This window comes from Monodelphis domestica, chromosome 5 (assembly GCF_027887165.1).
Source record: "Monodelphis domestica isolate mMonDom1 chromosome 5, mMonDom1.pri, whole genome shotgun sequence".
Classification (NCBI taxonomy): domain Eukaryota; kingdom Metazoa; phylum Chordata; class Mammalia; order Didelphimorphia; family Didelphidae; genus Monodelphis; species Monodelphis domestica.
In genome coordinates this window covers 147015636-147030423 of record NC_077231.1, presented here as the reverse complement: position 1 = coordinate 147030423, position 14788 = coordinate 147015636, and the positions used below count along the sequence as shown (strand labels likewise).

General features: G+C 36.3%; 1 protein-coding gene across 41 annotated transcripts in view; it reads right to left on the bottom strand.

The window, feature by feature from the left end:
• The window catches only part of CELF2 (CUGBP Elav-like family member 2), a 969858-nt gene that overhangs the window by 69791 nt on the left and 885279 nt on the right, over positions 1-14788 (bottom strand). For all 41 annotated transcript variants that reach the window (XM_056800816.1, XM_056800818.1, XM_056800805.1 and 38 more), the window contains 3 exons: positions 8282-8361; positions 3817-3975; positions 433-496 (listed from right to left, as the gene is read on the bottom strand). In XM_056800816.1, coding sequence (XP_056656794.1) covers positions 433-496; positions 3817-3975; positions 8282-8361 — 303 coding nt within the window. The remainder of the gene's footprint in view (positions 1-432; positions 497-3816; positions 3976-8281; positions 8362-14788) is intronic.

Here is a 14788-nt window from a genome sequence, read left to right as displayed (position 1 = left end):
TAGTACGAAAGATTTATAGAGTGCTTTAAAGTCTGAAAACCACTTTTTTGCCAACTCTGTGAAAAAGGCAAGAGAAGGCAAAGATGCTAATCTCAATTTTACATGTTGACACTGGGATCTCCATCACTGCTGAGCTCCCAGAAATCTGCTCCATACAGATAAGGAAACTGAGGCTTAGAGATATTAATTGAGTTACCCATGGTCAGAGAACCAGTGAATGCTGAAGTCAACTTGGATTTCCTTGCTCTAGTATTCTTTCATTACACTGCACTGATAGCCTGACTGGCAAAGAATCAAATATTTTTCTTTATTTCATCACTCTGCTCATTAGGTCTGCCTCCTTAATATATTTAAGACCATTAATGAATGAAGATGTTACAAGGTCTAAGAAAATGCAATATTCGTGGAACTCAAAGCATTTTTTTGACTTACCAGCCATTTGCTGAATGCCACTGAACGCACCCAGGTTACTGGAGGAGGTTGCCTGTTGCAGAAGCTGCAAGTGAAGGAACACACAGTCATAAAAGTAATACAGGAAAAAATGTTGTTGTTTAGTCCTTTCAGAAGCATCTGAATCCTCGTGACCCTATTTGGGGTTTCCTTGTCAAAGATACTGGAGTGGTTTGCCATTTTCTTCTCCAGTTTATTTTACAGATGGGGAAACTAAAGCAAACAAGATTAAGTGACTTGCCCAGGGTCTCACAGCTAGACAAGATTTGAACTTGGCTCCTCTATTCACTGCACCACCTACTTGCCTGTGACAAGAAAACCACAAAGTTGGACACTAAGTGCCTTCCAGATGAAATTGAGCATGTACCCATGTCATTTCCTTTACTTTTGACATATTTGCCTACTGTCGCCTATTGATGGACTTTAGGTCCCTGGAGTCTGTGTGGCAAATCCATATTAATGTTCTAATCTCTATTAAGAAACACACTGACACTGGGGAAACTCGATAACATGGCGGCTTTAAAACAATTAATCAATTTACTCTTTTTAACAACCAGGTGTTAAATCTATTGAAATTCACATAGCGTGACTAATTACAACTCTCTGTAGTCTAGTAGTTACCATAACTCATCTCTGTCAATCAAGGTCCGTTCTCCCCATCCCTCCATCTTTCCACACACTTTAGAGTCTTCTGTCATTCTGTGAACCAATGGCCCAATGGGTCACTAGCAAAGCACCCGCACCAGCCAGTCACACGCATGCGCGCGCGTGCACACACACACACACACACACTTCAATTTCTATGGGTCATATTTTTTAAATCCCCATCATTGGGGAAGCTTATTATTTGTCAGAACTCTGGAGAGGTTGCTTCAGTTCTAGAAGCAATGGATTATAAATATGTCAGAATCTTTGCAAATAATATCATGCATTTGTGAGAAAGTCACATATATACATATATATGATATATGTGGTTCTGTTCATATAACGCCTAAACTACTGGTTTATTGGGTCATTCCAGGGCAAACATGAATGAACTTTAGTGATTTAAAAAAACTAAAAGCACTTGTTTGCTCCAATTATCAGTTTATCTAAAATGGTGATCTAGTCAATATGTTTCTACATCTATAAAGGATTATTCATGATCTTTTAAATTAAAAAAGTTATTCCTAGAAATAGCCAGACTCTTACTGAATTTATTAATTTAAAATATGTGATTCTGGTGTATTTAATGGGCTATAAAATCAGCTGATCATGTAAAAACATTTCCTAGGTTTTTACTTAGAGTTCTGTGAAACATCCTATAGGGAACTATTGTCTCCTGGGTTAAGTATGGATCATTATAGTTTCTGGAGAGAAAATTTGTAAATGGAGTATGTGTCTAGAATTGCTATATTTCAAAGTTACAACAGTAAACACACATATGCATTCTCACACTCACTCCAATCTATAGTTTTTGATGTGGACAGACCCTGAGAAATCATTGAAATAACTCCCACTCTTCTGTGTGTGTGTGTGTGTGTGTGTTATATCTACATATTTATCTTGATTTGCTTTAAAGACAGTTAAAACTGATTTTGTTAGGAATTGTTTGAGTATTTGTGGGACACTAATTAAGGTATTTTGAGGTCCTCTTCCACATAGTAAAATTCGTGGTTGTTGGGGAAATCTGGCAGCAGGGATTCATAACTGTTTTTGTGTCACAGATCACTTTGGAAATCTGGTAAAGCCTACAGACCATTTCTCAGAATAATATTTGTTGCTCATATTCACAATGGAAGGAAACACTCAATTTCAGTTAATGGTTAGTGAAAATAAAGATGTCTTTTTTTTCCTATTCAAGTTCACAGATTCCTCAAAATCTATCAATGGAAGCCAGATTCAGAAACCCTACCTTAAAGGGAAAAAACCTTTAGAGAAATGGGATTTCAGGTACCCCTTAGCTGATTCCTAAATGCTAATTATTTCTCATGTAATATTGAGCAAGTATATTTAATATGTTTGGGCTTCAGATTTCTAATCTATAGAAGCAGACTAGGTGATCTCCTTTACAACTTTAAAGCCTGCTCTCCAATCTCATCTTGACATTTTTACTTGTGCAGTCTTGTGATTATATTCTTCTAGTCCAAAGCACTACAACTTTCTATCATATACTTAACAAAGTATAGCATCTTTAGCCCAACATTCAGGGCCCTCTATAATTTGGATCTAACCTATTTTCCCCACTTTATCTTATGCTATTTGTTCCAGGAAAACTGAACTTCTTCCTCATTTTATACTCCCATGCCCTTATGCCTTTTACTGCACTATTACCTAGCCCCCACCCCTATCTCTACCCTTGTTCAAAGTCTAATTCATGAGGCAACTTTTCTGTTTTCCTCCATCAGATAATGATCTCTTCCTTTTCAGATTCAGATTCAGCACTTTCATTGGGTTTTATTCCATCCTACTATGATAAATTTTTAAAATCGAGACATAGGATGGTCCAATTGAAAGGAAGCCAGACTTGGAGTCAGGAGATGGGGTTCAAATCTCACCTTAGACCCTACATAGTTAACCTTGGGCAAGTAACAGCTTCTCTGAGTCCTAATTTCTTCATCTGCAAAACAGTGTTTATAAAATTTGGGTTATCTATCTGATAAGATTGTTGGAGGGACCTTTTGTAAACCTTAAAGCACTAAATAAATGGGAATTATTTTTTCTTGAATTGTTGAATTTCCTTTTTTTTTTTTAAAAACAGGGTTGTTACATTGATCTTGATTTTAATGCAGTATTGGACAAAGTCCCTCATGATATTTTTTATAGACAAGATGCAGACATTTGTGCAGTCTTTCTTTTTATCCCTAAAGTAGGCACTTACTAATTCTTTGTTGACGACTCCATAAAATAACTAATAACAAGAAGAACCATCTAAGAAAAACGTCTAAAAATGGAAGGAGTTACTTCTTCATAAAGTAAATAAAGCAGAAGCTGGAGGGCTCACTTATCAGGGATGCTCTATAAGGGATTCCTGAACAAAGCAGGTCTTTTAAAAAACCTTCAAATTCTAAGAAGTCAGAGACACTACTCAGAAACTTGGTATTTGCCTATCCTAGATTTTGCATGAGCCAGTTTCTGTGCCATTGACTTAAAATTGCTATGATACTCAATTTAATTGATGGACTTTAACAGTCCATGGAGAATTGGCCAATTATTTTGAGGCACAAAATATAATCCTTCTAACTTTCTTGGAATTCCCTACAGTAGAAAAGTAATTTTTTTAAAAAACACTTACCTTCTGTCTTAGAATTAATACTGTATATGCGTTCCAAGGCAGAAGAGCAATAAGAGGAAAATAATCTTAAAGAACATCTTATGTCCACTTACCGCCAGGTACTGTGGGGTAAGTCCACCCAGGCCTGTCAGATTCCCCCAAGTGGCAGTATTGAGCTGTTGCATCTGCTGTGCCAACTGCTGTTGAAGACGCCTTTGTTCTTTGTCCTTTTGGGTGTCAGCAAACTTCACCACAATGGGTGAAGAACAGCCCTGTGGGTGGACACATTGGAAAATGAAGAGGGAGTTATACTATAGAGGGAATTTTTATTCTGCTCCCCAAGTAGAAAGATCTGGGATCTCTCTAACCTGACTCACAGTGGATGGGCTGGGACAGACTGGTCAGGAGTCTCCCTGACTCCCCAACACTAATTTGAACTTAATAGAGCTCATATCCAACTTTCAGAATTGTGGAATTCTTTTTCTCTATTGAACTGCCTCTTCCTCTATGTCTTCAGTCTTTCTCTGGACCCTCACAGAGACTATCAACCTTATCCATGTTCTTTAATTAAGCTCTCTGACTCAGATGTCTTAGAAATGTTCTGGTCTTGTATCTTTTTATAGCACAGTGCTTTTTATAGTAGGCATGTAGTAAATGTGGATTGATTATTGATTAATTGATTTCCACTTATCAGCCAAGGACAAATAAGGGTGAAATTGTAACTAAAATGAAAAAGTGTCTCATGTATTTAACTAATTAATTCTTAGCTCCCTTTTTTTTTGGGGGGGGTATGAATTTTTGAGAATTAGAAAGGTGAGAACTGCCAGATCTAAAGAGCAGTAGCAAGAGGAAGGAGGTTTCATTTTATGAATCTGAAAATAGAGGAGAGAAAATTCAGAGAGCAGGAATATGTGACTCCCTTTTCATACAAAAAAGCTTGCTGATGGCCATAAAACTATTCCTCCCTTTACCATATCATAGCCACCCTAACTGCCATCACCAGAGCTGAAACACAAAAAAAGACAGACTCTTAGTCAATTGCATCTTATGCAGTAGGAGAAAAAAAATAGATTTCCCCCTTCTTCTTTTCTAAGCACATCCCAACATTTTGGAATTTCTGCAGTAGAGTTCTATTTCTATTCATATAAAGGATTTTTTTTTTAAGGAATAGGGATATTAAATTAGAGAACAGCTAAACATAATTTTATATTTGATAAAACTATCAATTAAATACAACAATATTATCTCATGCTTGAGATATTTTGTTCCATCTCAATCATCTTTTTAAAAATTAGCAATTTGGAAAACTGTCAGCAGACCTGCTCTGTTCCATTTCTCCTACATTTAGTTAGCTTGTACATCACAATAAAATATTTTACATTTTGCTTAAGGAAAAAGGGAGAAATTCCATCCAAGACATTAAATAAAGCAATCTACTAACATTTTTTATATCAGATCTCTCTTCCCTTCAAAATTAAAAAAAAAAAGCTTTCTTTGCCCTTTTCTTGTAGAATAATTCTCTTTCTTTCTCAGAAAATAGAATTATATTCTCTTTTCAGTTCACCTTGGGTTGATACTGGTTTACAACTTGATACTGTAGTTAGCATACATGGGGTACTCATTTCTCTTTTAAAGAACAGGATGGAATTTGAGGAAAATGTAAGAAAAATGAGGTTGCTGTTGCAATGCCCTGCTTCTAAGAAATCTTCACTCAGCTCAAGACTCCTGAATCACAGTTAAGAATGCTGAATGTCAGTAATTGCATAAAACAATATCTCTACCTTTTTTTTAATCTATAACTCATTTTTTGTCATCTCCTCTATATTTCACCACTTCATCACTTTCAAAGCATTCTGCAAATGGAAATTATAGAGTAAAGTGGTTTTTATATGGGAATAGGGATGTTATTGCCGTGTCAGATCTGTTCCATAACAAATTAGAGCATCTCCTTCTAATGGTAAATTTGTTGTTGTTTCCCTTTCTTAAATACCAAAAACTGACAGAAAAGCAGAGAAGTAGACCAGTGATTATGGCTTTTAAAATGACTTGCTTAAACAAAGAAAACAGAAAGAGGAAAGATGGAGGGAGGGGGAGAGGGGGAAGAGAGAGGAGAGAGGGGAAGGGAGGGAGAGGGAGAGGTAGAACATATAATACAGAAATTATTTTCTAGGACTCATTCTTTTTAAGCATTAATGTCCTCATCATTGTGAGTTTGGATCTCACTTTGAAAATAGATCTTAGTCAATGATGTGTGACAAAGCCCTGAAAATAATAAAATTAAAAAAAAAATAACTGGTTTCCTGAAAGCTGACTGCATAATACATATTTTTCCATATAAAATTGATTTTTGGAACAAAAAAATAAGTTATAGTGCTTAGAGGCCCCCTTTGTTTAAAGTTTTCTATCAAGATTAAATATTAAGTATCAAAATTTAATCATGTGATAATGTGAATATAACTAAACAAAGAGCTATGAATTATTTTTGAATTTTGCTATAAACAATAATTTTTCCCCACCCAATCCCTCCTTTACTTTTTAGAGTGAAAATCTATTATTTTCTTAGCTTTGCAGCTGGATTCCAGTCTCCCCTTTTATATAATCTTTATCTCTGTCATTTATAGGGAGCCTTAGAAATCTGACTTGATCTCACTCTTTACATCCTATCGCTTTCTGCAATAATTAAAAGTGAAGGTTGTAAGGGGGAGGTGGAGGTGCTGTCATATTACTTTCCTAACACTTTGAGGGAGAAGAGAGTTCTTTTTTGAAGTGAAAAATTCTATAAGGTGAGGTCAATTTGAGTGAAGGCCATCATTTTATGTTTTTTAAACATAAATGGAAAATAACACGTTAAAGACAACAAAGATTGTTTTTATGTTTTTAGCAGAATTTTCTAGCAGAAAATAAGACTAGACTACATCTCCTACCAAAAATATTAATTGTGAAAGACTGTAAACATATCCTATGTGCACACATATGTGACTACCCTGCACATACTCAGATTCCTAGACATTTCAGAAGCTATTTTTGGTTATTTCCTATCATGGCTGATTCTCTAGTCAGACTGCCTTTAGGAAGGGTGGGGAGGAAGGGGTCTTTAAAAATGCATTGCACTGAAAGGAAAACACATGGATTATATGAGATATGGTAGGAATTGCAAAGTTAAATGGGTTTGAAAAAGACAATAATAGCTTTTGCAATGCTAATGTTGTTACTTAGAAAAGTACAGGAGACAGTTAGTGACAACATCATGCATAGTTTTTTTCCAATTTTCCACCCACCTTTTCACTCATTATAAAACTGCCCAGGAGATGTGACGCATGATGATCACTTGGTTCCCAGCATGCTTTGGGAGACCCAGCATTGCAAGAACAAACAAAACCCTGGGCCCCTCCCTTATGCCTCCCAACCTCCTCAGAACAAAAGAAAATGAACCCCAAACTCAGATCAATCAACTATTTTTTTCCACACTAAGGAAACTGAAAATATCTTCATTTCAAAAAAATATATATATTTAAAAAAAACATAGCTGCACAGAACACCACAATGCCACCTCTGAAAAGATCACCCATACACAAAGATACAGTAAACATAATACAGTAGAACATGCACTCTCAAATGATTCTATTGGACAATACAGAATAAGTAAAGGCATATCACTCTTGGGATGCTTTTGTGCAAAACTCTGAAAGACCACGACCCAAATCACAGACTAAAAGCACAGAGCCCTCTGTCAATACTTGGTGGGGTTAAAAAAACACACCAGAAAATTTCTCTTTTCCTAAAGCCACTGTCAATACTTGGTGGGATAAAAAACAAAATAAAACAAAACCACACCAGTACATTTTTCTTTTTCCAAAGTCACTGGCTCTCATTAAGGGAGTAAATTTTAATTCTTTGCTCTGTTCATCACTGAAAAATCAGTTGCTGAAAGAAGGCTTGTGCAAGCCTTTATTATTTTCTGGTAAGACAGATTCATCCTTTCAGTGGCATATGAGAGAATTAGCATTTTAATGAGATACGTAAAGTAGAAGAAATTTAGTCCCCCCCCCAAATTCTATCTAAATTGGGGGAATGATGTATCTCTAGATCCCCCAAAAAGATAGCGTTTGATTTTACTATTGGGCCAACCAATGGGGGGGGGGGGGCTTCATGTTTTTACTCCTTCCAAACCCTTCAAGGATCAATTGGATCCTTTTGATAAAGGATGGCACTCCATTGATTAAATCAGATATTGTTTCAGACTTGTGCCACTAAAATAAAAAAAAAAATCCTAAAGAGTTATTCAAATTGTTTAGAGTTTAAATGGAAGCTTCTCATTAAATACATTTCAACTTAAGAGAAAAAAAAATCAGAGGGAGGGAGAGAGAGAGAGAGAGAGAGAGGGAGAGAGACAGAGAGGGAGAGGGAGAGGGAGAGGGAGAGGGAGAGGAGAGAGAGAGAGAGAGAGAGAGAGAGAAAAGAGTTGATGAAAGTTTCAATCTGTGATTGTCATGTGAAAGATCCACGCAGGAGAGTATTGCTTTACCATTCCCAGTCATTTGCACAAAGAAAACGAAGAAAGGGCAGATGATACAGTACCTCCATGGTCTGAGACTGATGCATGGTTTTGATTGCATTCTGTGCCATTGCCCTTGTAGAAAATGTGACAAACGCACAGCCTGTGGGAAACAAGGGGACAGGGAGCAGGAAAGACAAAAACAACAAGACAAAAGGGTTGGACGCTTGTTAAACCAACACAGTCTACGAGAACTGCCACAAGACGACACTGTTCTCAGTAGTACATAAAAATAAACAACTCTGTTTTGTTGTAGGCTCCTTTTATTTCTTACTCACAGTGCTGACTTGCTAATCTGACCAAAGCAGGAACATTTATTTATTTATTTAAAAGTTTATTTATTTATTTTTTAACATGGGAGGAGCTGGATCCTTTTTAACCAAAGGGTTGGAAACTGAGCAGGGTTTCCTTTGCATTTTTCCAAGAGGAAAAGTTGGTATTTTACATTTCCTCCCCAGTAGATCATCTTTTCAATCAGAGTATCCACATGTCATGGCTTTGCATTTCAAATTTTATTGTTGCTTCCTAAGCAACAACAAATAAAATTCTTATACCAAGGGCAAGTTAGCAAATAAAGTTTGAAGAGCTCAAAATGCCAGGGGTAAATTTCTCTGCCAGATCAGAGGAATTAAAAAAAAGGGAAAAGAAAAATATTGTCACGTGTGTATAATGAGACTGTTTAAGCATAAGCAGGAAGAAGACCTCTGTATAAAATGTTCAGTAACTCTCCATTTCTCGGAGGAATAACTGGCATTATTACTGTGAGAATATTCAACAGAGCCAAGTGTTAAAATTCATAAGGACTTTTTGGAAGAAAAGCTTTGTGACTTAAAAAATTTGTGATCCTATGAAATGCACCTGAGCTCTGACCTGAGAAGTAACATATGCCCTAGATATGCCTTGAACCTCTTGTGTCATTGGCAGACTATTTCTTCTCTTGCTATGCCGTGGAATAGCCGGAGTCTCTAGTGCCTGAGCTATTCCCTTTATTGCTACTTGTACCAGCATTGGCCACCATGCAGGTCAACGTTCCCCCTGCATGGCTCATTGCCCTTTTAACTAATAAAAACACTGCCTTCTGAAATTTACATTTTATTCATCATGCACCCTTGGGCTTCTCAGAGAAAAAGACTGTGAAATTAATGCAGATTCAGGCTGATTTTGTAATAATACCACAGCACACTAAAAGCTTAGCTAAAGCAACACAGACTTATTTCATTTATGATCTCTAATGACTTTAAAAGTGCATTGATTTTAAGCTTCTTTAGCCTTGCACAGTTTGAACTTAGGTATCAGAGAATAATTTAGTGTTCCACTCAATTTCCTCAAAACATTATTATTATTACTACTTAAAAGATTTCCAAATGAGGCAGAGCTAAACACAGAGAGGGCTGAAGCATATTGTCATTTCAGAGCTAATGCATGAAAGCTAAATTCTGGCATCAACAAATACAATATCATTGCCCCTGTGGCCAATGAGCAAAATAAAGCATTCGACACCCCAGCCACCAGCAGTGTTTGCTTTATGCGAATTAATTTGTGAGGAATCAAACATGACTTCTATTTCTTTTTCTCTTGCTTTATGTGTACCTGGTAGGATTATCAAGTCAAGACTGTATTAACATTTCAATCAAACAACAGTAAGATAAAGCAATACCTGCCCATCATCACAAAGTCATGAAGAGTCAATGCATTTTTTTTGATCGTGCTGTACTGCGACTTTTTTTTTTTAATATGAGAGACCCTTTTATTCAAGGGAAAATTCATTTCACATATCTATATATACATATGTTTGTATATATATATATATAGATAAGGGGTAGGAAGATGTCCATCTCTTTCTGTATATTTGTATATCTGTATACAGTTAAGCTAGTCTTGTAAAGCTTGAGTCAAGCTTGGCTTATTGATAACTCTAATGTCTGTAGCTTCCTACATTTCTCAGACATCGTGACAGTTGATGAGGCCCACTATTTATAATACCATATGGAGAAAAGTTGGTTGCAGTTGTTGTTATTGAAATACATTTTCATCAATAAAAGTAATTTGCAAGTGTTCTCTAAGAAATTCTAGCCAATATGTGCAATGTGGGAAATAAGAGAATGTGGTATCTTTGCTAGATTTCATTTTAAGGCTGTGCACTAAAATGAAGAGGACTGGATTTACCATCTCAAAATAATCTCTCTTCAAAAACATAATGTTTACTAGTAATATTATTAACTGGGGAAATAACACTAAGGGGCTTTTATTCTTCCATTATATATCTTGTGATTTTATTGGAGGGAAAAGAGAATAATCTCATGGAGATATGTTAGAAATCAGAGTGCCTTGAAAAATACTGTTTTTAAAAATTGTCAACACAATTGTTTATTCACTTCATTTATTCTTATTATCCAGAAGCATGTGCTATACTGACAGTTGTCAAATAGGGGTTAAGAATGTATTTTTTTAAAAAGCATGTAAGATGCCAACAAAAGTCAATAAGGCACAGTTATGCCTTTACCACAATTTCAAACCAACTTAACTGGTGTAAGTTACTACGGGAGAAAGATGTTGCAATTTAGCAGGTCTCAAAAGAAAGTGTTTGCCACAGAACAATAAAATTGGATCAGTGCCCTTTTCTCTCCGAGACTTCTAATTAAAAACTCAGTTGATGTCTCTAATAGTAAAATCTTCCCCCCAGCTCCCCACCCCAAAAGTACTCTGACAAATCCAATGACTTTTTAACCTTTTGAAAAAATTATTATTATTGGTAGTGGTGGAGTGACAGAGAAAAGGTTTCCTCTGCGGTTTCTGTCAAGTACTGTACAGCATGCTCTGTGTTCAATTACTTAGGAGGGAAAATTACTATGTCATTTATGAAGTGGGACCTCATGTTGAACAATTTTTCTCTCTATGCCATTCTCAAGTATTAAGTTAAATAACTCCAGAGCCAAACATTTCTTAGTTCTGTGGCTTGTTAACCTCTGTAATTTCTCTGTAACAGAAGGTCATCAGAGTAAGATGGATGGATTTTCTTTTCACCCTTAAAAATAGAGAGATCCAACAGTGAAAAAAATCAAGGTGAGTGGACCTAAGATCTCAAGTATTTCATTGGCACGGGGTCACGCATGAAAGCTTCTAGCTCTATAGTGTTGGCTGGTGGCTTCTTTCCCTGAGGACACTTCCCCAGTGGGCTCCAGCAAAAGTTCTGCCCAAGGGATCACTGTCCTCTATGAAATCAGCTGTGGGAGAAGGTAGAGTCCAACTAGATATGGCAGAGTAATAGCTCTGAGTCTATTAGGCAAATCCTTAGCTTGTAAGTATGCTACCCCCACAGTAAGAAGGAACTAGGGATGGGGCAAAAAAGTTAAGGACCCAAAGAATGATCCAGCATTTGGGGATAGGGGTAGCAAAACAGCAAGGACATGCATATCTGCAAATATTCAAATATATAATAGCAAAAATGAATTGGTAAATGTGGTCAGCCCATAATTTACTTCGCAATTATTTATTGTCTCTATTTTTTCACAATGTCAGAGATCGCTAATAGGAATGAAAGGAGGTGAATTTCACTTATTTCAGCAAGGTTGCCTTCTCACCCACTAGAACAGATAAATGATTGACTGGGGAAAGGTTTCTCAAAGTAATTTCTTCCTACAGACAGGATCTGAGGAAAGCACGTAGCCCTGTCACCGAGAAGATTTTGGAACACATCTATTACACTTGTCATTTCAATTGAAAGGATATCTTAACTCAGGTGTTTTGCCTTTTCTCTGGGCTGCAAGAGAATTTTTTAGAGAACTAGATGAATTCCTGTTTCTGACTGCAAAAATTAAAAATACATACTCTTTCAAGGCATGGCTGTGGTGCACAAAAGCTAGGGCCTTTGAGCTTTTTGACTCTTTATATGAAAAGAGTGGGAGCACTATGACTGGTTCATACCAATTCATACCAGAAGAACAATGCTCAAAAATAATGGGTCCAGTGTGAAAGGTATTTCTACCCATGAAAGACTTTCTGTTTATGTATTTCTACTTAGTTAAAGGTCTGAATTTGACGGACTGCTCTCCCTGTAGCTTTATCATTATGTGCACTGGCTAGATGGTATAAGGTTCGTGTTGAGTACAAGAGACTTTTTTAAATTCTTCATCTAAAAAGTCTGGGCATATCAGCAGTGGTGTGAAGTGTAAGTTCTGAATGCACACATTTAAGCTTCTTAGACATCTAAGAATGGACATGGGCTCTGGACCCAGTTTGGAGGCTAAGCAAAAGTGTAATACTACCTGGTATGGAGTTTAGAAGATTTAATTTTAATGATCTCTTAAAGATGTCAAAATTCAGTTAATCATCTATATTATTAGTTTATGTAGGTTTTCAAATATCTCGACATTTGTGCAAAGGCAAGACAATGAAAACAACCTGAGTCCTTCTATACTTAAAAAAAATGGAAAAAATATTAAAAGTCATCATTAAATCAGATATTCCCCCAAGGAAATGGTGGGGGGGGGGGTGACTAGTCCCAGATTTAATGAAAATGGTGGCGATTAAATTTCTCTTTATTTTGTTTATTTTTTATCAATAACCTATCCTTTCTGTCTTAGAATTAATACGAAGTATAGGTTCTAAGGCAGAAGAGTGGTAAGGGCTAGGCAATTGGGGTAAAGTGACTTGCTCTGGTTCATATTGCTAGAAAGTGCCTGAGGTCAGATTTGAACCTAGGAATCCCTGGCTCTCTATCCACTGAGCCAACTAATTGCCTGCTCACAATTAAATTTCTAATGCCTTTGGTACTGGAATTATGGATCACCCTAACACGGTCAGATATTACCTAAATAAACATCTCACACTGCTGGGTTCTAGACTTGACTGTGCTACTCTATGGAATCTATATGACTAAAATGTAGTTTGTCAACTTTAAAATGTACAAGATCTTATAGATTAAGCCAAAATGTATAGTTTTCAACAGAGCCAATAATTCAGTAAAACCTGGATAGGGGATGAAGGAGAGGAATGCTAGTATAGTCATTCTAGGAAATCAGTGAGTTAATACTACTGAATACAAGTGTTAGCTTTCCAAACTTTGCATCTCAAATCATTATTCTGAGTGTAATACCAAGATGAAGTGCTAGGAATGGGTAGAATATATGATATTTTACATGTTTTCTTAATGAAGGCAGATATGAACTTATGTGCATATCTATATATCTATATTTATCTGTATATCTACACGTACATTTAGAGCTGGAAGGGACCTTAGAGGTTATATCAAGTTCAACCTATTTATTTTACAGACTAGTAAACTGAGGCACAGAGCTTTAGTGGCTTGTTCAGATTCACAAAAGTAGAATTTGACAAGCATGAAAGTATTTGACAAGCAAATCATGTAAAAATCCTGATCAAATTAGATTATTATTATTATGATAAGGTATTAATGGTCTAATCTGCTTATTGTTCCATTCCAGTATTGGCTGGACTCTTTAGTTTCAGATTTCTTAGTAAAAAAAAAAATAAAGGCTTTTTGATTTAATATCTTTTGGGCTGTGTATTGATTGCATCCTTTAGCTTCCTTCCTTCCTTCCTCTCTTTTAAGAGTGCAAGCACCCTGTGGCTAAGAATTATATTTAAGATATACTTTTATTAAACAAATCTCTCATGCAGTACTTGGTGGAAGATGAATAAATGAGGCAAATAAGATTTAGATCAGGAAGGACACTTTAGAAATCTTACTACTTTAATGACAAGTTAATTCTTCTCCCTCAGTTTCTATGTCTGTAAAATGAAGGGGTGGGACTAGATGACCTCTCTTCCAAGTCTTGATCTATTCTCATCCTCCCCTGCTTATTTTAGAGATGTTCAGAGAACTTAAGAGACTTTTCCAAAGTCACAAAGAAAGAACAGAACTGGGAGCTGAACTTTGGTTCTCCACATTCTGTGCTCTCTCCACTTAAATAGTACTTAAAAGTTATAGAAGTTGTTATTCCTCACTTTGAAGGGGAACTTCTTATTCTATTTAGTAAGGATGTGTTTCTGGTTATAGATTTTTATCACTTGAAAATGGCATACTAGCTCCTAACACTGTGGAAACAACAGGAAATTTCTGGGCATGATGAACTATGGGAGGACCTTGTTCTTTTTGAACTTCCTGTAATTAAGTGTGACGATGGCCATTCAGAGAGTGATGTTCCTCCTTTGGCATTTTTAGTTCCTCTGTTGGAAGAGACAGTATGATAAAGCAATGGCTTTGGACTCAGAAAGATTTGAATTCAATTCCTTTCTCTGTCATACAGAGGCACATAATCTATTTATAACCTAAGCAAGTCATTTAAGTCTTTTTAGTGAGCAGCTAGGTGTTTTGCAGATAAACTACCAGGCCTGGAGTCAGAAAAATTTCTCTTCCCCAGTTCAAATCTGGCCTCAGACATTTATTAGCTGTGTGACCCTGGGTGAGTCATTTAACCCCAGTTGCCTCAGTTTCTTCATCTGTAAAATGAGCTGTGGAAGGAGATACAAACCATTCCAATATCTTTGCTAAGAAAACCCCAAAGGGA